This window comes from Heterodontus francisci, chromosome 3 (assembly GCF_036365525.1).
Source record: "Heterodontus francisci isolate sHetFra1 chromosome 3, sHetFra1.hap1, whole genome shotgun sequence".
Classification (NCBI taxonomy): Eukaryota; Metazoa; Chordata; class Chondrichthyes; order Heterodontiformes; family Heterodontidae; genus Heterodontus; species Heterodontus francisci.
The window spans coordinates 171,093,074-171,117,766 of NC_090373.1; the positions used below are offsets into that span (position 1 = coordinate 171,093,074).

Below are 24,693 nucleotides of genomic sequence, written 5' to 3' on the forward strand. Positions count from 1 at the left end.
TCACCACCAACCTATCAACATCCTGGACGCTCCATTCCACCCTCCCCTGCTCCTCCAGGCACCCAATCGCCATACCCTTCCCTGCTCCTCCATGCACCTGCTCGCTGCACCCTTCCCTCCCCGACTACCCTCCCCTGCTCCTCCATGGACCCAATCACCATACCCTTCCCTCCCCGACTACCCTCCCCTGCTCCTCCATGCACCAGATCGCCATACCCTTCCCTGCTCCTCCATGCACCTGCTCGCTGCACCCTTCCCTCCCCGACTACTGCCCTCCCCAATTGACCCACTCTTCCCCCCACCACCCCCTGACTACTGCCCCTTGCTCCTCCAGGCATCTGATTGCCCCATTGTTCCCTCCTCGACGACCCTCCCCTGCTCCTCCATGCACCTGATCGCCAGATCCATCCCTCCCCGATTATCCTCCCCTGCTCCTCCGGGCACCCGATTGCCCCACTCTTCCCCCCACCACCACCCCCCCACCCACCCCCCCCCCCCCCCGACTACTGTCTCTTGCTCCTCCAGGCATCTAATTGCCCCACTCTTCCCTCCCCGACTATCCTCCCCTGCTCCTCCATGTAGTTCCCGCCCATGCCATTGCCACCAACCCGAGATGATTCACCCTTGCTGGTGCCGAGCCTGGAGGCAAACATCTGTTCTAACGCTGGCATTAGTTTAGCAGATGAGTGAAAGAGAGAAGAGCACAGCCCTGAGACTCAACTGCACAAATCCAACTGCCATGTCGAAACATTTGCGAACCGGGTGGCACGGGAATATGGCTCGCCGTTCACTTAATCAGGAAGGTAGGACTAAACTGTAACTATGCGCAGAGTAATGAGCATTCATGTTAGTTAAATGAATGCAAAGCTGCAATACACCAACGCGCAGGGGGAACCCCAGAACACCGCAATCCTGCTGCTGACTAAATTCCTATAAAATATCCCGCCATCGGGAATCCAAAAAACACCTCCCGCCTAATTATATTACCCTGCACGCCACCAAATCCGCCGTGGCAGATTGCATAAAATTCCTCACTAAGACTTCCACAAATGCTGCTTGGTAACCAAACTGCGAAGAGATGCTCAAAGACAACAGAGTTATTCTCCTTCTAGAACCTTCCCTTCCCCCACCAATGGGTAAAATTCCTGTCCTCCACCTGCCATCACTCAGAGACTACACACTGAGATATGCCTGTTGGATTGCGGACATCAGCTCATGTTCCACTACTCCCATCAAACACTACAACCAGGACTTAAAATGTGCTCCCATACCAAGTTTATAAAACTGTGACAATTGCAACTCTGATGACCCGAGTGCAAACTAAGCTTGTGCGTATTTAGAAAAAAAATGTTTCTTTACCTGTTTTCCTTCTCTTCAATATACTCATGGTCACTCACTTCAGGCATCTGTACAACATTAACACGCACAGGGTGAGTGCTCTGAAGCAGGCGTCGAACCTCCTGAACACGCAGATCTTCATTCCAGATTAAGGACATCAAATCCTGATTCATGTCATTCATTCCATCTTCCTCCTCCTCAGCTTCACTTCCAGACGCTCCGTCAGATAGCAACAAGTGCCCAATAGTCTGCAAATGAGATCACATTAGCAGGCAGCAGTTTCTCGACGTTTCAAAGAGGAATAGCTTGCAATCCCATCGCGGCTCAGTTAATTACGGCGCTGACTAACTCAGCCTCACTGGTCAGGAGGATCCGGCTGAGTTATCTGATCTGGGCTGGGTGGGGGGAGGGGACCTGGTTACAATTAGCCTCAGTGCCATGGGTTAGGGAGGGGGATAAAATCCCAAGCCTCCTACCCCTGACCAGTTTCCAATGATCCCTGCTGGATGTGTGTGCATGTCATGAACATGAGGGAAGGACAGGACAGGGTTTGCTTGTGTGCCCCAGAGTTCACTCAAGTAGACTCACATGAACGCTGACTACTTTGGCAAGATAGTGTTGAGTGACCAGGTCTTGTGGAACTGTACCTTGGCCAGGAATCAAGGGGAGTAGAGAGAAAAAAAGAGGAAATATACAAACAGCAGTTTAGAGTAGATGCCCCTCAACCTTGACCATGAGTTGAATGACCCAGGACAAACAGACAGGTGTTCAGAAGTGCAATAGTTGTTTTGGATGAAACAATACCTTCATTTAGTAGTTTGAGGTCACATCGGTGAAGTAGTTTAATTATTTTATGCATTATCACGTTGGAGAAATCAATTGTTCGATACACAGGCATCTGTAACCTTCAATATTTACCAGTTTCAATTTCAAGTGATCATTGTCTCTCCAGGAATTCTGATGAAAGATCATCGACTTGAATTGTTAACTCCGTTTCTCTCTCCACAGCCTGACCTACTGAGTAAATTCAGCGTTTTCTCTTCTTATTTCACGATTTATACTGATTTTCCATGCTTCCCTCGCTCTATTATTGTACTGTAACCATTTACACCTCCTCTGGACATCATTTATTTCTGTTCTGATGAAAGATCACCAGCCTAAACCATTAGCCCTGTTTCTCTCTCCACAGATGCTGCCCGACCTACTGAGTATTCCAGCACTTTGCTTTTATTTAGATTTGCACAGACATCATCTCAATAACTTAAGTTTCATAGGTTTCTCTATGTTGCCGCTCCAGCTTTGGACCGGCCCTCCGCATCTCCTTGGACCTACCCGCCTTTGAAGATCCCAGAACCAGAACTGCAACCGATCATACTGCACAATGCAAAATTTAAACTAACATCCATTCCCCAATACCCAAGCAACATGGAATATGAGGCTCAAATCCACAAACTTCTGATTCAGAGGCAAGAGTGCTACCAAAGAGTCAAGAAAGCTGACAGTTGTCCAAGTGCAAAGCATATATACTTAAAATGCTGTGGAAATTTTTTTTTTAAGAGTATAAGGTCCTCATATCTCAGATGAAAGGGTGATTTGCGTGAAGCAATGTTCCCTCTAAGCTGTGCAACACACAGCAATCCTGAACATACTGGGCAGTACAACAAATTGGCTGGCACAACCAACATTCCATTTCAGACGTGCAGCAATTTTAAAGGGACCATGCAGTGCAACAAACGGACTGCACACAACAAAGGAAAATTAGAGAGAACATTGCTATAAAGTTGTCCTTATATGCCAAATTTTATGGTGATTTCAGATTAGGAGGCCTTTCATTTGAAGCTGCTTCACAAGAAATGCCAACAGTTCTGACACACATCTCTGCACAAATTCAGCATCGAAGGTATGCAGGAAAGGCATTAATTTTTCTAAATTAAACTAAATTCATAGTTCAGCATTCAAAGCTACTGTCAGGCTTCAAGAACAAAACCTTCCATTCCTACAGCTCAAATTTCCAGAAAACTTACTATGAACCTACAGATTTTGTCTTGTGTAGATTTCCTTCATGCGCCTGCTTGGAAAGGTCCTGACGTCCAATAAGCGAGCAGGCAGCTTCAGACCAATCTGAGGAAGGCTGTTCACGGCAATGATAAATAGCATCCCGTATAGGCAGTGCAACCCCAAAGGGAACAGATTCCAAATCCTTCAAGGTGAATCCTAGAGAAGTAATACAACAAAGGTGATGTTTAAGCTGCCGTCCCTCCTTTACAAAGGTACAGAATAAACAAACAACTGGTTCACACACATAAATGTACAAGGTCTCTTGTTAGGACTGGTATTTCCCTTTGAAGCTGAAGAACACAGTAGTTTTTTTTTTCTTTGGGGAAATGTATGCTACTCAACACCTCCCAATCACAGCATGGTTAAGGCAAACAGCTTGGGGGAAACACCTAGTGGCTCACCAAGTTTCTTCATTGCCTAGTTGCGCCATACCCTAAGTTTGATCCCTGTCTGCGCTGAAATGTCTGATCAATGGTCATAGACGGAAGCAGGTTCCAGCTTGATGCACTCCATATTCAAACAGCTAGCTGACATTCATTGTGCAAGTTCACATGTGAATAAAACCCACTTGAATGAGATCTGTGAAGGTGCCCAGCACCAACTGAATTGCCCTGAACAAGGAGTCAATGTCTTCAGGACAGGAACGGGTAAGGTCGCTTAAAAGAATAAGGAACTCATGAAGTAGCAAACTGTAAATGCAATTCCATGTCCTACCACATGGCATTGGGGTTGAAAGTTCTGTGCTATTGGTTTAGCTTTTTTTAAAATCGTTGCCTGAAAGGAGGGGTGGAAACAGATTCAATTGTAATTTTCAAAAGTCAATTGGATATTGAAAAAGAAACACTTGCAGAGCAACAGGGAAAGAGCAGGGGAGGTGGGTGGGACTAATTGGATAGCTCTTTCAAAGAGACAGCAGAATGCACGATGGGCTGAATGGCCTCCATAGATGCTGTATGTTTGTTTTCCCCATTGCCTCCCTAGCTCTGCCATAACCATATACGTATCCCAAGCACAGTGACGGGATGGAGCTCCACTCCTAGGTAGATACAAAAGATGCTGTAAGACCAAAGTCAGAGAGCAGCTCACAACATCCAACTTTCATTTGCTTCCTCCCTCACAAGGAGAAATTATTGGCCTCCCTACAACAGTATGGCTCAGAACTCTGAGCATATAGCTGAAGTTTCCCGCACTGTCAACTTGCTGGATTGGACAGTGTCCTGGTGCTCCAACTCAATGTACCTCTGGCCACACCTGATGGGACATCTAAAAAATAATATGGTGACATTACAGTCATGGAAGCTTACCTAGGTTTGTAAGTGAGACAACCAGCTTCGCTGCTAAGCTGGAGGACAAGGCACATGGATTCAAACTGAGCCTGAGGAGAGAGGAAGAAATATAAAAGTAGGCAGGGCTTCTGCATTAGCCAGCAGCAGAACGAGCAGTAGAAAATGCAATGGCAACAGTTTTGACATTAGTTACCTTTTGTTGTCTTCCTCCCCTTGCTGCTTCCTTTGCCCTGTTGAATAGTTCAGAACATGTAATGGTTCAGATGTGGCAGAATTATTACATGAAAGGACATAATTTAAACCTCAGCCCTCCCAACTGCTATCGGCACCTTGTCAGGAGTATTATGACTCCATTATGGATGTACATATTTTAACTATACTTTGTATTAAGCAGAAACCCATGACCTTCACTGGGACCTCAACACTCTAATGAGCTTGTTTGAGAAAGAAACATGGCGAGGGGATAAAGCTCTTTTACATCAAATTCCACTCAGCCACAAGCTTAGAGTTCTCTCCGAAATCTGACTCACATCATTTATGAAGAATGGAGGGCATCATTATTGAAGAGAATGATTAGGGGTGTCATCACAAAAGTATGCATTCTGTCTGTTTAACTTATTCAATCAGACTCTTGTAATTCAGCCTGACTCTTCCAACAAAAACCATGATTTTGTGTACTTAATGGCATAATTCTATTGATATCCCAGGGCAGTGAGAACGTCACTTGCTGTGTGACAACTCACATGCCCATTGTGAAGAAAAGCAATTAGCCTGTCAAAATAGGAAAAGCAAAGACACAGCATGGTGTTCTTTTCCTTCAGTGTGTGTTTCCACCATTTTCTGTACTTTGTTTTAGATTTCCAGCAATTGCAGCTTTTAGAAAAAAAAATAGCACTTGTTTTTCTATGAAATGGGCTCCCAGTGAAGTTAATTCCTACTCGTTTGTTGAAAAACACTAGTATAGAGAAAGCAAAGAAAAAATAAACACAGTAGGAAAATTGTTTATTAACTCATGATTGCCCCAATTCTATATAATAAAAAAGAAAAAGAAAAGAAAAATGAAATGATAGAAAGAACAAAATTGCAATTATATAGCAGCTTTCAAGAACTCAGGATGTCCCAAAGCACGTAGTCCCTCGTCTAACATAGGGAAACGCAAAGCCAACGTGCACAGCAAGCTGCCACAACCATTAATGAAATAAATAAGTAGATAATCTATTTTAGTGTCATTGGTTGAGATAAATACTGGCCAGGACACAGGAGAGCCTCCTTGCTCTGCTCCGAAAAGTGCCGTGGGATCTAAACAGATTACATTTTAACGATGACTTTTGCTGAGTGGAGGACAACTGAATTTCTTTTAACCCTTTCTGTTTCTAGCTAACTGAGTTACTCACTGGTACAGGACTCTGATTACACAGATACCATTGACTATCTACTTTTTCTCTCCTCTTTGATTTTGCAGAACATACCAATGAGGCACTCCATCAATGCCCTTCCCAACTGGTTGCCGGGGAGAGTTTTCAAGTGGGGAGCTGGTGGCGTAGTGGTAATGTCACTGAACTAGCAATCCAGAGGCCCAGCTAATGCTCTGGGGAAATGGGTTCAAATCCCACCACGGCAGCTGGTGAAAGTTAAATTCAATTAATAAATCTGGAATTTTAAAAAATGCCAGCCTCAGTCATGGTGCCATGAAACCATCGTCGATTGTCATAAAACCCCATCTGGTTCACTCATGTTTTTTAATGTTTCTTAACTGGCAAGTCACTCAGCTGTCAAGGGCAATTAGGGATGGGCAACAACAAATGCTGGCTTTGCCCATATCCTACAAAAGAACAAAAAAAAACTGCTTGGGAGATGGTTTTCTCTCTTACATCCTTTGCTAACTCCTTGGGCAGAATTTTCCCTGCGGGCTTCAGAACGCTACCATCAGGCTCAAATGGGAGTCAGAAGCCCGCGCTGTGTGGGAAACAGTCACTCAACTGTGATTTTCCTCAAATTGGCGCATGAATGGCCAGAGACTGGGCTCACCATCCGATTAAGGATGGTGGATGGGCTCTAGAAGCTGGACAGCCAATAGGAGGCCCTCCAGCTTGAAAGCAGCAGCAGGATGTCATGACAGATAGCACCCCAAAATGGAGCACCCTCTCTCCAACAGGACATACCCAGGGATGGTGATGGAGGTGTCAGGAACATGGGCTGTAAGGTACAATTCAGTGAGTAAGATTATGTCAGGCCGTTGCTTGACGAATCTGCGGGACAGCTGTCCAAATTTGCACAAGTCCCCAGATGCTAGTGAGGAAAACTTTACAGGGTGAACGGGGCAGGGTGTGCTTTTGTTTTTTTCCGTGCCTAGGTCGATGCTGGGTGGCCTGACTGGTGAGTCACAAGGTTCCAAGCACCAGTCCCACTCCAGGACTGGAGTTAAAAAGAAATCAAATCTGACAATCCAGTGAAGTACGGAGGGATTGCTGCACTGTCAGAGGTGGCATCTTTTGGATGAGACGTTAAACCAAGGCCCCATCTGTCTGCTCGGGTGGATGCAAAAGATCCCATGGCACTATTTTGAAGAGCAGCAGGGGAATTATCCCATGTCCTGGCCACTATATATCCCTCAAGCAACATCACAAAAATAAATTATCTGGTCATTATCACACTGCTGTTTGTGGGAGCTTGCTGTGTGCAAACTGACTCGTGTTTTTTACAACAGTAACTACACTTCAGAAGTACATTAGCTGCAAAGCACATGGAGACATGCAATGGTTGTGAAAAGCACTATATAAATGCAAGTCTGTCAGTCTTTCTTTCCTTTTCAAATTTAATGCTTCATCAATGACCTTCCCTCTATCATAAGGTCAGAAGTGGGGATGTTCGCTGATGATTGCACAATGTTCAGCACCATTCACAACTCCTCAGATACTGAAGCAGCCCATTACCACATGCAGAAAGACCTGTAAAACATGCAGGCTTGGGTTGATAAGTGGCAAGTAGCATTCGCACCATACAAGTGCCAGTCAATGACTATCTCAAACGAGAGAGAACTGAACCATCTCCCTTGACGTTCAATGGCATTATCATTGCTGAATCCCCCACTATCAACATCCTGGGGGTCACCATGGACCAGAAACCGAACTGGACCAACCACATAATACCATGGCTACAAGAGGCTAGAAATTCACCTCCCGTCTCCCCAAAGCCTGTCCACAAGGCATAAGTCAGGAGTCTGATTGAATACTCTCCACTTGCCTGGATGGGAGCAGATCCAACAACACTCAAGAAGCTCAAACCTATCCAGGACACAGCAGCCTTGATCAGCACCTCATCCACCACCTTAAACATTCACTTCCTTCACCACCGACACACAATGGCAGCAGTGTGTGCCATCGACAAGATACAATGGCAGCAGTGTGTGCCATCTACAAGATACACTGCAGCAATTCACCAAGGCTCCTTTGACAACACCTTCCAACCCCATGACCTCTACCACCTAGAAGGACAAGGGCAGTAGTTGCATGGGAACACCACCACCTGCAAGTTCCCCTCCAAGTCACACACCATCCTGACTTGGAACTATATTGCCGTCCCTTCACTGTCACTGGGTCAAAATCCTGGAACTCCCTTCCTAACAGGGTGGGTGCACCTACCCCACATGGACTGCAGTGGTTCAAGAAGGCAGCTCACCATCACCTTCTCAAGGGCAATTAGGAATGGGCAATAAATGCTAGCCTAGCCCAGATCCCATGAACAAATAAAAAAAAATTTAAACTATATAACGGCTTTGCAGCCAGGTCACCATTGTGGCAGCAGTGGGGTGGAGAACCCTCCACAGGGGTACCTGTGGCTACTGCTGAACCCAGGAGCCAGGGAGGGCCTCGAAGCCTGCCTGGAGTGCTGCCCCCACCCCACCTTGGTCTGCCACATTTAGACAGCTAAACTGTTCCCATCACCTGTGGGAACCTACAGGCCAACTGGAAAATCCCAGCTGGCCTCCGACAATTGACGATAAGTGGTTTAATTGAGTACCCTGCTCCCAGTCCCACCTCTGAGAAAATGGCCCATGTTTGGGATGGGATGGACCCGGGGAACCAGAACGCCGACTGGCGGCACCACCTTTAGTGCCCGCCTGCCTTGGTTCCTGGCTAAGATTCCTGACCCTTGTTTCTGCTTTCTATGTCCAATCAATAATTGGAGTGGTTCTTTGATGGCGGAAGCTTGTGCGGGAGACAATCAAGCCTGCATCTCATATCACTTACTTTTCCGTAAGAAAAATTTTCTGTTGCTCCCAAAGACAGTCTTATCTTAGCAATCAACTTAGAAGCAAAAAAATGTATTTTTTGGACATGGCAGCTTTAAGAGGCATCTCCTCTGTGAATTCCATTTATGGTCACATTCCTTGCTGTCCTTGTTGCCTTTAACACTAAGTGCATTCCAAAACCATTCTTAGCCAAGCAAATTCTTTCGGTCTAGTTAAAATACACAAGTAATTTTCTAACAAACAAATGTGTCTGACTTACTTATCGATGGCTCTTCTGGAGGTCAACTCCCATGCATGCTTCAACAACATAGCCCTGGAGCCTTCTACTCTGCAGAACTGCTCTCCCGCTGCTGGTTTAACATGTGTTGGGGAGTAGGAGCGATTTCAATCCTGCCTGTGCTTCCTCTGTCTGTCTCCCACAAGGTACAGTATTTTACCTGTTGCTTTCCAGCAGCAGTAGGTGGTTGGTGGAATTGCTAGCCCACACTATCCACTGAAAGGAATATTTAATCCATTGACTTGGTCACAAGCCTATCGCAAAACTTTGGTGCACATCTCAACTGTTACCATGGAAGTAGAACGTTCCCAGTGTTCTTCCCAAATATGGTAGAAAACTGAATTTATATTTGAAGAATGAATAATTACCTGCTGAGATTCTGGATAAATACATGGATGGCTCGTGAGAAAGTGCCTTTTCATCACCAAGTATGTACAGCGCAAAACTCTGCAACACAAAAAAATGTACAATTTAGCAATAGAATACCACACATCACTCAACCCATAGTACCTTCCCATCATTTCCTCAGCCAAAGATTCATCCAGTTCCCTCTCGAATCTGCCAATAGCATTCCCCCTCCACTGACATCCTGCGCAGTCTATCCCATATATTCATTAGCCTGTGTGAAGTAGTTACATTTAAATCGTCTGCCGATTTTTTCCTCTTCTGACCTCAATTTTGTGCTCCCTGGCTGTAGAACTGCAAGATAATTCATATAAAGGAAAGAAGGGAGCTATTCGGCCTATCATGCCTGTGCTGGCTCTTTGAGATACCGATGAGTCTCATTCTCCTGTTCTTTCTTCCACAAGCCCCATAAATTTTCCTTTTTATAGTATATATTCAATTCCCTTTTCCTTCTCTCTTCTGCCCCTCAGTGGTTTCTCTGCATTATAATCTTCTGAAATTATGGGCTAGATATCTGCTCCCTGGCCCTGCCAATGCTATTCTTTTTTTTTTTATTCATTCATGGGATGTGGGCATCGCTGGCCAGGCCAGCATTTATTGCCCAGCCCTAATTGCCCTTGAGAATGTGGTGGTGAGCTGCCTTCTTGAACTGCTGCAGTCCATTTGGGATAGGTACACCCACAGTGCTAGCGGATAGATACAACTGAGTGGCTTGCTAGGCCATTTCAGAGGGCATGTAAGAGTCAACCAGGTTGCTGTGGATCTGACCAGGTAAGGACAGCAGATTTCCTTCCCTAAAGGACATTAGTGAACCAGATGGGTTTTTACAACAATCGACAATGGTTTTGACAACAGTCATTAGACTAGCTTTTTTTTAAATTCCAAATTTATTAATTGAATTCAAATTCCACCTTCTGCTGTGGTGGGATTTGAACCCACGTCCCCAGAGCAATACCCTGGGTCTCTGGGTTACTAGTCCAGTGACAATACCACTACGCCACCGCCTCCCCAGTATCAACGGCTGCACAAAATCCCATGGTTATGAACAATCACATTTTACTTCCCTGCTGGGAAACATCTGATCTTAGCTTGGCATCTCCCCTCAGTGGTATTGCGGAGATTGCAAATGCCACACATTGGACAAAAATGGATCCCAACCTGCACCTCATCACTCCACTCTATGACACAAATAACAAACTGTAGAGCATAGTCTCCCTGTACACAATATAAGCATACATTCACTTTCAAGCTGAGATAAATGAGGCAGAGCTTCTGCTTGCTTACGCTAATATTAGCATAATCTGAGCAGAGTCGATCGAACCAGTGCAGAAGATGAAGGAATTGTAACAAAACCACTTAAGTTTGTGTTTTGTGCAATCATTTACTCTGGCTCAAGATTAAATTCACCCAAATTAGGCCCCGCCCACAAAACTGTCCACACCCAAATCAATATTGCGAGATTCTGTTGATTGCACGGGTTTGGGAAGGCTCTTTTTTAATAAACTAGTAGGTACACTTTAAAAGATTTTTCATATCAAAAATTACTAAGAAATCTGACCAGTGTACACCAAGGAAATTAGTAAGGGTATTAAGGGGTATGGAGCCAAGGCTGTGGACAGAATTAGGATAGGTGTGAGCCATGATCCCATTGAATAGTGCAAGAGGCTTAAGGGACTGAATGGCCTACTTCTGTTCCTACATTTCTAGTAAATAGTTCAGAATAGTTTTTTTTTTAAAAAGTCTTTTCAGTGATTTAAAATCAAATTACTCACACATGGAGGATGCATTAGAAATGTCACCAGGTTACTACCCTTAAATCATACCTCGCACAAAGGAAGATGGCTGTGGTTGTTGGAGATCAATCATCTCAGCCCCAGGACATCACTGCAGGAATTCCTCAGGATAGTGTCCTAGGCCCAACCATCTTCAACAACTTCATCACTAACCTTCCTTCCATCATAACATCAGAATTGAGGATGTTCGGGGATGATGGCACAGTGTTCAGTACCATTTACAGCTCCTCAGATACTGAAGCATACCGTGCCTGCATGAAGCAAGACCTGGGAAACATTTAGGCTTGAGTTGATATGTGGCAAGTTACATGCGCACCACAGTAGTGGTGGGCAATCTCCGACCATCTCCAGCAAGAGAGAATCTAACTAACTATCTCCCCTTAACATTCAATGATATCATCTACTAGGCACAAGTCAGGAGTGTGATGGAATACTCCCCACTTGCCTGGATGGGTGCAGCTCCAACAACACTCAAGATGATCAACACCACCCAGGACAAAGCAGCCTGCTTGATTGGCACCCTATTCAGCACCTTCAACATTCACTCCCTCCACCACCGATGCACAGTGGCAATTGTGTGCATCATCTACAAGATGTACTGCAGCAGCTCACCAAGGGTCCTTCAACAGCACCTTCCAAACCTGTGACTTCTACTACTAGAAGAACGTGGGCAGCAGATGCATGGGAAAACCACCGCTTGCAAATCTCACTCTAAGTCACATACCACCTTGACTTGGAACTCCTTCACTGTCACTGGCTCAAAATCCTGGAACTCCCTCCCCAACAGCACTGTGCTGTAACTGCACCCCATTGACTGCAAGAAAGCGGTTCAGCACCACCTTCTCAAGGGCAATTAGGGAGGGGCAATAACTGCTAGATTTGACAGTGATGCTTACATCCGATGAAGGAATAAAATAAATGAGTTAAGGGATACTCTTTAATGGAAAGAAAAAGGAGCAATGACATTTTGTTCTGCTGCTCAACTTCATCGGTCCGTGGAAGATTTTACATTTGTGGTTATGCAAATGAATTTTAGCAGAAACTCGAAGCCTAACCTGAGCAGCGCAATTTCAAGCACATTTAGTGTGTTGCGTCCATAACAGGAACTCGACCCATCACGTTTAGCTCTACCCTTTTCAGCATTTGTGAACTGTTCTGAGCGCCTGATAAGCTAATTTCTGTGAAGTTCAGCTTGCTGATTTGACTGCATACAGTTATCAGGCTCACTCTCCCACATGCTGCTACTCCCTGTTCTCCACAGAGTATAATTTGGGTCTGATGCTGAACACGGGACATGGACTGAGAGGAGGCGGCCAATGCTAAAATAGAAAAATAAAAAAAGTCTCAAACATTTTACTTTGCCTTTGCTATTTTTCCAATGAAGGAAATGGTAGGTTCTCAGAGTCAAATCTGAGAGTGAAGGATAGGAATAATTTCACCCAGGTATTTAAGAATTTGCAGGAATTTGGTTAATCATCAAGGCAAAGTCTTCAATGGCGGCCTCTGGAGCAGGCTGCAAACCATTGGAATTTAGATTCTCGGATTGCAGTTTGAAAGAATCTTACCATTTTTCATTGTACAAACCACTCACAAATTTTGCAGTAGCTATTTGAAAGCTGCCCCTATTAATGAATGCAAGACAGAATCGGTACTCAATCCCTGATATATTCAGGGTGTAAGAGAACTTCCAAGCCTGTTTGTGAAGAAGACACTGAGACTAGGATGCTTAGGTACAGACTGTTTAATCGCTTGCCACAGAGCTTACTTCTCCACTCCTAACAACACACAGCCAGTGCTGGATGGCTCTTCTTCATATATACACATTTAAATACAATTAACGAATCAACACCCAACACCTGTCCATCCTATTACCTTCAACTACCAGATATCTAACACCCATTAACATAACTTCAGAACCGAACACAGGCATTAGTTTTAACAAATTCATAAAAATACTCCTTGTAAATGCATTTTGAACTCATTAAAAATGATCACACAGGAAGTATCAAGCTCTATGCTCCAGCTTACATTTGCACAACCTTTTCGGCAAAGCAAATGAACAATGTTTCACAAAGATCAGACACGAAGCAGTAAGTTAGCGGAGGTGATTAAAGCCATGGTCGAAGAAGGTGGTTTTGAGACAGTGGCAATGCCAGTGGTGCTATGGAGCATGTATCCACTGTCCTCAGAGGATGACAGCATTTGTCCTCCCACCATTGCCACTCCGCCAATGCCTGTGCTGTTGCCTGTCAGCCCATCAGCCCGTGCTGCTGCCGTCCATGCAGACCAAAGCCGGGCCTTCTTGGGCCAGATATGGTCGAGGTCGTCCTGCAAGGTGATCTGCACTCTCCCCCAATGAAAGTCAGCAGCCTTTCACCAGCTATGCTGCAGCCACTGGAGTAGAACTGCATAGCAGCACTAGCACAGGCAAAGGCACGTGCAAGACAGGCACCAAGGGAATGGACAAAGGTGATTAGTTGACTTTTGTATGGAATATTGGATGATTTGATTTCTAAAGTTGGTCTCTAATGTTTATTTTGTGTTGGCTTTTATTTCAGTATTTTGGCCAAGAGGACGCTGTAATGGTCAGTAACAGAGGGACAGTAAGGTGTGGATCTGTTAGTGAATGGGGAATTGAGGTTGTGTTCACTAGCAGTCAGACAAGTCAATCACGAACAGCCCGGTCAGAAAGGTGCTGTGCTGGTTGCCTCCTCCCTTCCTCTTCCTGCTCCCCAGCTGCTCACCATATACCTGATAGCAAAGGCTATGTCCTCATGAAGATGAGGCTGTGCAGGATACAGTAAACCACCATGAATCACGACACATGCTACGGAGAATACTGTAGGGCTCCTCCAGAGTGGCCCCAGCCAGCAGAAGGAATGCTTAAGCACCCGAATAGTCAGCTCCATCACATTTTGTGCAGCACAATGGCCCTCATGATGTACATGCTGCCCACATGTGCATGGGTTGCACACCAGAGTCATAAGTCCGCTGGTCAGTGGATAGCCCTGCTCATGCAGTAGCTACTCTCAGATTTGTCAAGGTGGTTCAAATGCTGATGGTACAGCGGACTGCTGCAGAATGAAGGCATCATGACTGCTGCCAGGTTACTCTTGCGCCATAAAAATGGACAAATCGACAGATTAAAAAAATACACAAATAGGACTTAAAGGAGCAGAATCCCAGAGCTCATTGGTTTGAACATCTTTTAGTTTATACTGGGATCTCTTCTTAAAAGGAAAAAAAACCCACACTATGGGGAAACAGCAAGGAAGTGCGACTAATTGGACAGCTCTTTCAGGCACAACGGGCCGAACAGCCTCCTTCTGTGCTGGGGGTTGTGTGATCCATGATCTCTGGTTTACTCCCTCCCTAACTGCATTGTGGGTGTACCTACACCACTTGGACTGCAGCAGTTTAAGAAGGCAGCTCACCACCTTCTCAAGTGAAATTAAGAATGGGCAATAAATGCTGGCCTAGTCAGCGAAGCCCACATCCCATAAATTAAAAAAAAATTGCTGTAATAAAAGGCCCCCCTTCCAGCCTATGACCAGCTTTACTTGATGATTTTGAAATAGAAAAAAAAATGTGGTTAGTTCCAAATCTACTCTTAGCTGCTTTCAGACTAAGTCAGTTTTTCATGCAGTGAAGCCACTCTTATTCTCTGTAACAGACTTAAGAATGATCCGTTTTCAAGCCTGTCAGCACTCAGACAGTTCACAATGTTTAAGACAAAGTATAATAAAAGATGCCCTGTAATGGTTTCCTTCAAATAGGGTCACAAGATTATTTATACACGTGAAGGGATTGATTGTTAGTCATTTGTATGCTAGCGTGAACATGTCATCTTGTAAAAGTGTGTTAAGCTGCCTACAGAAATCATCAAACTGCATGCCAGCTTTGCAGCTTTCTGCTGGCACCACCTACCCACTTTAGTACTGAGCAAATTATTCATTTTAGTCATATCTACAGGGACCAGACCAGTTTTGCAATGTGTATTTTATTCGTTTCATGTGGGCGTTGCTGGCAAGGCCAGCATTTGTTGCCCAGCCCTAATTGCCCTTGAGAAGGTGGTGGTGAGCTGCCTTCTTGAACCGCTGCAGTCCATGTGGGGTAGGGACACCCAAAGTGCTATTGGGAAGGGAGTTCCAGGATTTTGATCCAGCAACAGTGAAAGAGCAGCAATATATTTTCAACTCAGGATGGTGTGAGACCTGGGAGACGAACTTGCAGGTGGTGGTGTTCACAAGCGTCTTTTATTTTATTTATTCATTCGGGAAATGTGGGCGTCGCTGGCCAGGCCAGCATTTATTGCCCATCGCTAATTGCCCTTGAGGTGGTGGTGGTGAGCTACCTTCTTGAACAGCAGCAGACTTGTACACTAACAGGGCTGTAAGGAAGGAAGTTCCAGGATTTTGACCCAGCAAGAGTGAAGGAACGGCAATATATTTTCAACTCAGGATGGTGTGCGGCTTGGACAGGAACTTGCAGGTGGTGGTGTTCCCATGCATCTGCTGCCCTTGTCCTTCTAGGTGGTAGAGGTCGCGGGTTTGGAAGGTGCTGTCGAATGAGGCTTTGTGAGTTGCTGCAGTGCATCTTGTAGATGGCACACACTGCTGCCACTGTGTATCAGTGGCAGAGAAAGTGAACGTTGAAGGTGGTGGATGGGGTGCCAATCAAGCAGACTGCTTTGTCCTGGATGGTGTCGAGCTTGTTGAGTGTTTTTGGAGCCGCATCCGTCCAGGCAAGTGGACAGTATTCCATCAGACTCCTGACTTGTGCTTTGTAGATAGTTGACAGGCTTTGGGGAGACAGGAGGTAAGTTGCTTGCTGCAGAATTCCCAGGTTCTGATCTGTTCTTGTAGTCACAGCATTTATGTGGCTGGTCCAGTTCAGTTTCTAGTCAATGGTAACCCGCAGGATATTGATAGTGGGGGATTCAGCGATTGTAATGCCATTGAATGTCATGGGGAGATGGTTAGATTCTCTCTTGTTTGAGATGGTCATTGCGTGGCACAAATGTTACTTTGATTTATCAGCTCAAGTCTGGATGTTGTTCAGGTCTTGCTGCATATGGACACAGTATGCTTCAGTATCTGAGGAGTCACGAATGGTGAACATTGTGCAACCATCAGCGAACATCCCCACTTCTGACCTTATGATGGAAGGAAGGTCATTGATGAAGCAGCTGAAAATAGTTGGGTCTAGGACACTCCCTCTCAAAATAGGAACAGCTCGACCTTTGCACTTAGCTGTTTGTGAAGTACAGCAAAAATCACAAGATTGGTGAGATTGCAACCTGTGCTCCAATCCCACAAAACCTCAAAAAAAAACACACAAGAAACAATTGATTTTGCACTGAAACTGCTGGCTCCATACTTGACATTACAACTCCAGATTAATAAGGAAAACATTATTGGAAGGAACATTATACAGAGCAGCATCAATCATGCACTGATTATTTTAGTCAATTTAAAGCAATCTAAAAGTAGGACAATAAAGGGACATACCTGCACTACTAATTTTGTTCTTTCACAGATGCCAGGCAGGTATGGGAAGGGGGACATTACATCACCGTTCAGACAAGAACTCAGCCAGTGATAGATGCTTGGAGGTTCAGCAGTGAGGAAAGGTGGCTGGTGCATGAGTCTCATTTGAGCTGTGTTAAAGAAGAAAGGTCTTAACATTTTAATGGCTTTGTAATGTTCTATGGTTTGGCTTGGTAACGAGTTTCCTTTTAAGATTTCTGTCCTGGTGGGAACAGCAAAATCCAGTATATTTAACTTCACTTGTCAAAAATGACTTTTATTTTTAAGATTCGCATTAAATACCTGGTCAGTACATAACCACTGTTACATTAGGTTTCTACAACTGTAGCTCCCCTACTTGTGGATAAATGGACTCCTCATGAGATGCCAAATCATAGTAACCAGGAAGATCTCAGATTCAAGCCTTAATCAGGGCTGTTGTGAGATCAGCAGAAACCTGCAATTGAGTGTCACCATCAAATGGACACAAGTTCCCACAATATCAATAGAAATGGTTACGTTATTATTGATCAATCTCAGATATTGTAGAAGTCAGGAAACTATGTAGTGGTCACCTCTCTGCTATTACATGACACAATGCAAGTGCAGTATTGTATGGATGTTGTGGCTGAGGAGAGGATCAGACTCTGATGTTGCCTCTATGGTCATATAACCTGTGAGTACTCACGATCAGGGCTCACATACGGCTACCAGCCACTTTGACAGTACCGGAAGGCAACAAGCACTGTAACAAACAGGAGGCAAGGGAAGGGGAGCTCAGAAGGTTGGCGTGAAAAACACTATAAATATAACAGATCATCACTAACAGGCTCTCATACAATATGCTACGCCATAGATAGCAGAGGGTGCACAGATGTAAATAACAAATCAAAACTTTAAGTAATTCAAATTTTAGAATTAGCTACTTACTTTACTATCCATCTTTTCTCTTTCCCAAATTATTTTCTCTGCCTCCCACTGAGCGTACATATCATTCCCCTTCCCTATTTATTTAACTTACAAATTGTCCCCGCTTTACAGTTCAATTCCCTCACAATCCCATTTCTTACTGACTTACTGACCCTCCTGCAGTCCTGCTTTTCTTACACTTTTAATCCCTCGATTTTCATTAATGCCCAAATACATCTTATGACTTGTTTTACCCTTTCATCAACACCACCAAAGAAGTTAGTTGTCTTCAGACCACAAAAATAGAAGTACCGCAACATTTTTTTTCCCCTCCCTGAAAACCATTGCATAGGCAGAGTAATGCACTTGGACTAGTATGAGGTAACACCTAAATCAAAGCCCAAAAATAACACACGTAAGTAACGATGCGTCACGTGGACTTGTTTGAATATTTTCATGACACATTTCAATGCAGTAGCCTCCATGCCTCAATACAGTAAGATCAGTTCATCCTCTGCAGTCCCGACCTGAAGTAATTCCATGCATGAAGCACCAGAGCAGAAACTACTTCAATCTCAACCACACAAAATAAATCTCATGTTTCAGCTGATATGAAAAGCACTGTTTTACCTTGATCAATTTTACACGTTTGTTTCAAAGTCTTCACTAACATAGGGTAGTCTCGCCAATAAGAATCCATATACATATCCAGCTTCAAATCTCTGCCAGAGGAAACAACCCAAATTATGGAAGGTACTTTCAATGCGTCATATAAGAGTGCTATCGAAATAAAGTACTTGGTTTATGCAATTTTATTTCTATATCATAAACATGAAGAAATAACTGGTTGCACCTTAGCGTGAGATAACATGCATGACAGGACACAGTGGTTGCATGAAACATTGTTTAGTAATATAATTTTTCTAACTGCATTCACCAATTAATACAAAAACCTAAATACACAGCTCTCTCAATGCTTACAATGAGGAGGATCTCGCCACTGTGGCTCTGAACCCATAACTGATCAGATAAAAGAAGGATTACATAACTGCTGTATATATTGGGTCAGCTCGGATCAGTTTTTAGCACTTGGCCTTCTGGATTTTAAGGTCGTGGTTTTAACCCCCGCTTCAGGACTTGAGCTCAGAAGCTGTTCCGATACTCCCAGTGCCGGACTGAGGGAGTGCTGCACTTTCATAAATCTGTCGTTCAGATGAGATGTTAAACCAAGCTCCTGTTTCATCTGCCTGGTCAGGTAATGTAAAGGCCTGCTACCCGACCCGAACCAGACCCCATGACATGTGTCGGGTTCGGATCAGGTCGGGTCACACTTCCAAGTCCGGCATTCGGGCTCGTGTCAGGCCGGATTGGACACGCTCCATCACCACCTCAGCTAAGTGACTTTAATATTAACTTACTTTTTGGACTTTAAAGGTGGTTTTTGCTACAGTTATTTTAAGCTTGTGCAGGTAAGGAACAAAATGAAAAAGGAAGGTAAGTTAATTGATGGTCGAGTCGGGTCGGGCATGGGAAATAAATGGAAGGACTCGGGCTGGGTCGGGTCTCATTTGCAGACCCGAGCAGGCATTTAAGGTAATGTTCACATAACACTATATGACCACCACCACTTATTAAAAAAAAAACTCTTTGGGTTACCTTCTGGTGTTCAAATGGCTGCTGTGCTGTCTGCACAATAGTAGTGATTGCATTTCACAACATCATTTGCTTTGAAGTGCTGTGAAACATTTCTCAGAGCAGAGTGCTGATCACTAGTCTTGGAGATCAGAGTTATGAGAGGGAAAAAAGGGCAGAGAAGACTGGGAATCTCAGACTGGAAAGGAGTCATTTGAGAGGCAATCTTACCATAACAACTTGCATTTATACATGGCCTTAAATATAGTAAAACCTCCCAAGGTGCTTGTTATCGAACAAAATTTGACAAAGAGCCACATTGGGATATTAGGACAGCTTAGACAAAGAGGTAAGTTTTAAAGAGTGACTTAAAGGAGAAGAAAGGTAGAGAGGCAGACAGGTTTAGGCAGGGAATTTCAGAGATTAAGGCCCAGGCAGCTGAAAGCAAGACCACCAATGATGGAGTGAAGGAAACCGGCAATGCGCAAGGTCGCTATTGGAGGAACGCAGAGATCTCCAAGGGTTGTAGGATTGGAGGAAGTTACAGAAATCAGTAAGATAGTAGATAGTGTGGAAAAGGTAACTTTGGAAAATTACTTCATATTCAACTGGGAGGGTAAAACAAGAGGTCACAGGTTCAAACGAGACGACGACAATTTTAGGACTGATGCCAGGGAATTTTTTCTTCACAAAGAGCGAATGACATTTGAAATAGACTCCAAGAGTAGTGGAAGCCAAAAATCGAGAATACTTGGAAAAAAAAGATATTGAGTGGTACAATGAAGATAATCTAAGGTAATTCTGAGCGGGTAAACTAAGATGGGTCAATAGGCCTTCCTCATCCTTAATTATCCTGTGATTTTGTGTGATAAGGCATTATTTCAATCTAGGTTTATCCCAAATCTGAGGCAAAGATGAAACTTTGGCACAGTTATTGTTCTGTCACTCTGGTGGGAGTGATTTGAGGTAATAAATTCAGCATATCACAGTGACCACAATACAAAAGCAACACAAATTGGCCCTCAGGAGCTTCATCAAAGGGACATTTTTACAGTTACCTTGCCAGCTGATATAGAAGAATGACAAGTGAACGTGCACCTTCCCTCATGAGATTATCCAGCTTCAGCTCCTCATAGATCAAGTGCAGCACAAAGAAAATGGCAGGAATGTGACTGAAAAGTAGAGTTGTTGAATCCAGGCCGAGGTTTGGAAATATCTCTTCTTTGGGATGCAACACCTCCAAAGGGTCTAAATGCAAAGCACCAGCCAAAAGGTGAGACTCAAAATTATGATGATAGTCACACGAAAGCAGGTATTCCCAGTCCTAAAAGATAAAAATATATTTTAATTAAGTCTAGTATACATTATAAGGCTCTGCAACTCTCTTACATAAAAGTATGAATGATAAAACAGTTTTTTTGCTCAAGAATGCGGTTAGGGGTGCAATTTTTCTGATAGCATTTCCTATAGCAAATCTCCCTTTTTCACGTCCAATTTTGTTGCTCCTACAACGTAACCAACAGGCTTTTGAAGGGTCGAAAATACTGAAGCAAAAATTGCACTTCAGCCAACGTGCTTCATTGTTGTGTCAATATGTGTCTCATATGCCATAGGCTTAAGGTGTCACTTTTATTTGGTGCAAGCACGCAGCCAGGACAACCACAGCGACAGAACTGGAACCACTGGTATTAAACGTACAGGAGTACTTTTCTTATGCAAAGCTGCTGTTCTTTTTCAAGCGAGAAAGTGAACCAACTTCCTGAATCCTTCAATCGCGGAGTCACATGATCAGTAACTAGAAAGAAGTGCGAGACTCAGAACATGCTGCGCAAAGCTAGAGGGGGCATAAGAGCGGGAAGAACAAAAAAATTCACAAGGTAGCAGCAAAAGAAACTTCCAACAACAATCTGATGCCTAGAGTGATCAACACTAGAAATGGACCTTCAAATAGGGTACTGAAGCAAAAACTTTTAAATTCATATAAGAGACAGTGTGTTGTCGGCGTACCTAGATGGTTGAGCTAAAGGGGGCCAAAATGGCCTTCCTCATCTATATTTATTTTGATTCCTTTTGTTTTGTCCTTGGGTCCCTAACAAGGCAGCTTTATGCTCCATCGCAATTTTCATCAATTTTAATCATTGCGTGGGCCTGGAGTGACATATAGGTCGAAGTTCCCTTTCCCAATCAATATTGATGGACCAGCTGGGTGTTTGCAACAATCTAGTGCCAGCCCACAGACTTATTGTCATGTGGCAGAATTTGAACTTAAGAGCTTTAGCTTGCAAGCTTGGCAGAACTACCAGGATACTCCACCCTTCAAATGCAATCATTTCGGATGCAATGGGAATACCTCTCCCGAGCAAAACAATAGTTTAGACACCATTTCCGGTTCAAACATTTTTGGAATAATTTCCTTACCTCATCCGAGCCAACTTCCGAAGGCCTGGCTTTTTTGGCAGCAATCACAGGGGACAGTGACCCTTCTAGATCAAGCTGCATGAATTAAAGTACATTTTATCAGCAGTGTTTTTTTTTAAGAAGTGCCACAACTGCTTTAGACTAATTTTTCAGTGGTCATTATACTCCAAAAGTGTGTAGTTTGGAGATATTTTAATTATAGGATATAATGAGGTACTGCATAAATGCAAGGTTTTCCCCCCTTGAACACACTCTGAGAAATATAAAAATTGCATCCATCAAGTAGTATATTGGTAGACAGGTCTACACTTCCATCCCTCTTTATACTGATGCAAACTTGGGCTATCGTACAAACATTACCAGAAAAGCTTTCAATAAATAGCCCAGACTATTGTGTTTTGTCTTTCACAGCACAGGATGTTATTCAGCTGACCATGCCTGCATCAGCTCTCTGATAGAGTTATCCACTCAGCCGCATCTCCCTGCCCATTCCCCAATATTTATCTTTTCAAATATTGATCCAACTACCTTTAAAAGGCAATTATGGATTCTGCTACTTCTCATGGGGTATTCCATGTTTTAACAAACCACTGCTTAAAAAAGTCTCTTAACCTCTCACTTCCTTCTGAAGATCTTAAGATATATATCCTGCCATTACCAACTTACCGAGCAGCAGATATAGCTTTTCCCTATTTACCTTAACAAAGATTGTATTTTTTTTTGAATTCAGTCATGGGATGTGGGCATCACTGGCTAGGACAGTATTTATTGCCCATCCCTAATTACCCTTAACGTGGTGGTGGTGAGCTGTCTTCTTGAACTGCTGCAATCCATGTGGGGTAGGCACACCCACAGTGCTGTCAGGAAGGGAGTTCCAGGAATTTTACCCAGCGACAGTGAAGGAATGGCAGCATAGTTCCAAGTCAGGATGGTGTGTGACTTGGAGGGGAACTTGCAGGTGGTGGTGTGCCCATGCATTTGCTGCCCTTGTCCTTCTAGGTGGTACAGCTCATGGACTTGGAAGGTGCTGTCGAAAGAGCCTTGGTGCATTGCATCTTGTAGATGGTACACACTGCTGCCACTGTGCGTCGGTGGTGGAGGGAGTGCCAATCAAGGGGGCTGCTTTGTCCTGGATGGTGTTCAGCTTGAGTGTTGTTGGAGCTGCACCCATCCAGGCAAGTGGAGAGTATTCCATCACACTCCTGACTTGTGCCTTGTAGATGATGGACAGGCTTTGGGAGTCAAGAGGTGAGTTACTTGCTGCAGGTTCTGAGCCTCTGACCTGCTCTTGTAGCCACGGTATTCATATAGCTACGTCAGTTCAGTTTCTGGTCAATGGTAACCCCAACAGGATGTAAATAGTGGGGAATTCAGCGATGGTAATGCCATTGAATGTCAAGGGGAGATGGTTAGATTCTCTCTTGTTGGAGATGATCATTGCCTGGCACTTGTGTGGTGCGAATGTTACTTGCCACTTATTAGCCCAAGCCTGGATATTGTCCAGGTCTTGCTGCATTTCGACACGGACTGCTTCGGTATCTGAGGAGTCGCGAATGGCGCTGAACATTGTGCAATCACCAGTGAACATCCCCACTTCTGACCTTATGTTTGAAGGAAGGTCATTGATGAAGCAGCTGAAGATGGTTGGGCCTAGGACACCACCCTGAGTAACTCCTGCAGTGATGTCCTGGAGCTGAGACGATTGATCTCCAACAACCACAACCATCTTCCTCTGTGCAAGATATGACTTCAACCAGCTGAGAGTTTTCCCCCTGATTCCCATTGACTTCAGTTTTGCTCGGGCTTCTTAATGCCATACTTGGTCAAATGCTGCCTTGATGTCAAGGGCTCACCTAGAGTTCAGCTCTTTTGTCCATGTTTGAACTAAGGCTGTAATGAGGTCAGGAGCTGAGTGGCCCTGACGGAACCCAAACTGAGCGTCACTGAGCAGGTTATTGCTAAGCAAGTGCTGCTTGATTGCACTGTCGAACACACCTTCCATCACTTTACTGATGATTGAGAGTAGACTGATGGGACGGTAATTGGCCGGGTTGGACTTGTCCTGCTTTTTGTGTACAGGACATACCTGGGCAATTTTCCACATTGCCGGGTAGATGCCAGTGTTGTAGCTGTACTGGAACATACCTGCTTGAATGATTCAAGTTCAATTTTGCTGCATTACGCATTTTCCCCATCTGATGTAGTAAGTGCAGCAGAGTAAATCTTTTTCATGAACTGCTCCCAGGCCTATAACAGTGCTGCATTAGGCCTTCGGGAGGTGACAGACTGGGCAAAGAACAGAAACTGGACAGCCAGTGAGGCTTTTCCTTCCTCCTCATGGGAAAAATACTTCACTTCCCTCACTCCCTTCAAAGAAAAGGGAAACCTCAGCTCTGGGGAAAAATAAAGGGCTCAACAATTGGAAGAGAAAGACTTGCGTTTATAGAGCACTTGACCACGTCTCTCAGAAAAGTATTAAAGACTTGCCGATACAATCAAACAAAGTTTGTGATTATTTAGGCAAATGGTGTAGCCATCTAGCACACAGCAAGATCCCACAAGCAGCATTGAAATAGCTAGTCTGTTTTTGGTCGGTCAAAAATGCTACAGGGTAGTCTAATGTGCACCTAACAGGCAGCCAGGGCCACTGGTGCAAGCCTAGATTATGTACTCAGCCTCCAAGTGCCGTGGGACGTTTTACTACTTTAAAGGTATTACATAAGTGCACGTTGCTGTTATGTCAGAGTGGGGCTCAAACTCAAACATCCAAGTCAGAACTGAGAGGGCTATGAGAGCC

At 44.3% G+C, this 24,693-nt stretch overlaps 1 protein-coding gene across 3 annotated transcripts in view; it reads right to left on the bottom strand.

Annotated features, from left to right (window-relative positions):
- anapc1 (anaphase promoting complex subunit 1) overlaps window positions 1-24,693 on the bottom strand; it is a 210,645-nt gene that overhangs the window by 135,432 nt on the left and 50,520 nt on the right. For all 3 annotated transcript variants that reach the window (XM_068027605.1, XM_068027603.1, XM_068027604.1), the window contains exons 18-26: window positions 21,897-21,971; window positions 20,537-20,802; window positions 18,477-18,568; window positions 16,920-17,068; window positions 9,580-9,658; window positions 4,876-4,912; window positions 4,701-4,771; window positions 3,374-3,552; window positions 1,360-1,586 (exon numbers count right to left, since the gene is read on the bottom strand). In XM_068027605.1, coding sequence (XP_067883706.1) covers window positions 1,360-1,586; window positions 3,374-3,552; window positions 4,701-4,771; window positions 4,876-4,912; window positions 9,580-9,658; window positions 16,920-17,068; window positions 18,477-18,568; window positions 20,537-20,802; window positions 21,897-21,971 — 1,175 coding nt within the window. The remainder of the gene's footprint in view (window positions 1-1,359; window positions 1,587-3,373; window positions 3,553-4,700; window positions 4,772-4,875; window positions 4,913-9,579; window positions 9,659-16,919; window positions 17,069-18,476; window positions 18,569-20,536; window positions 20,803-21,896; window positions 21,972-24,693) is intronic.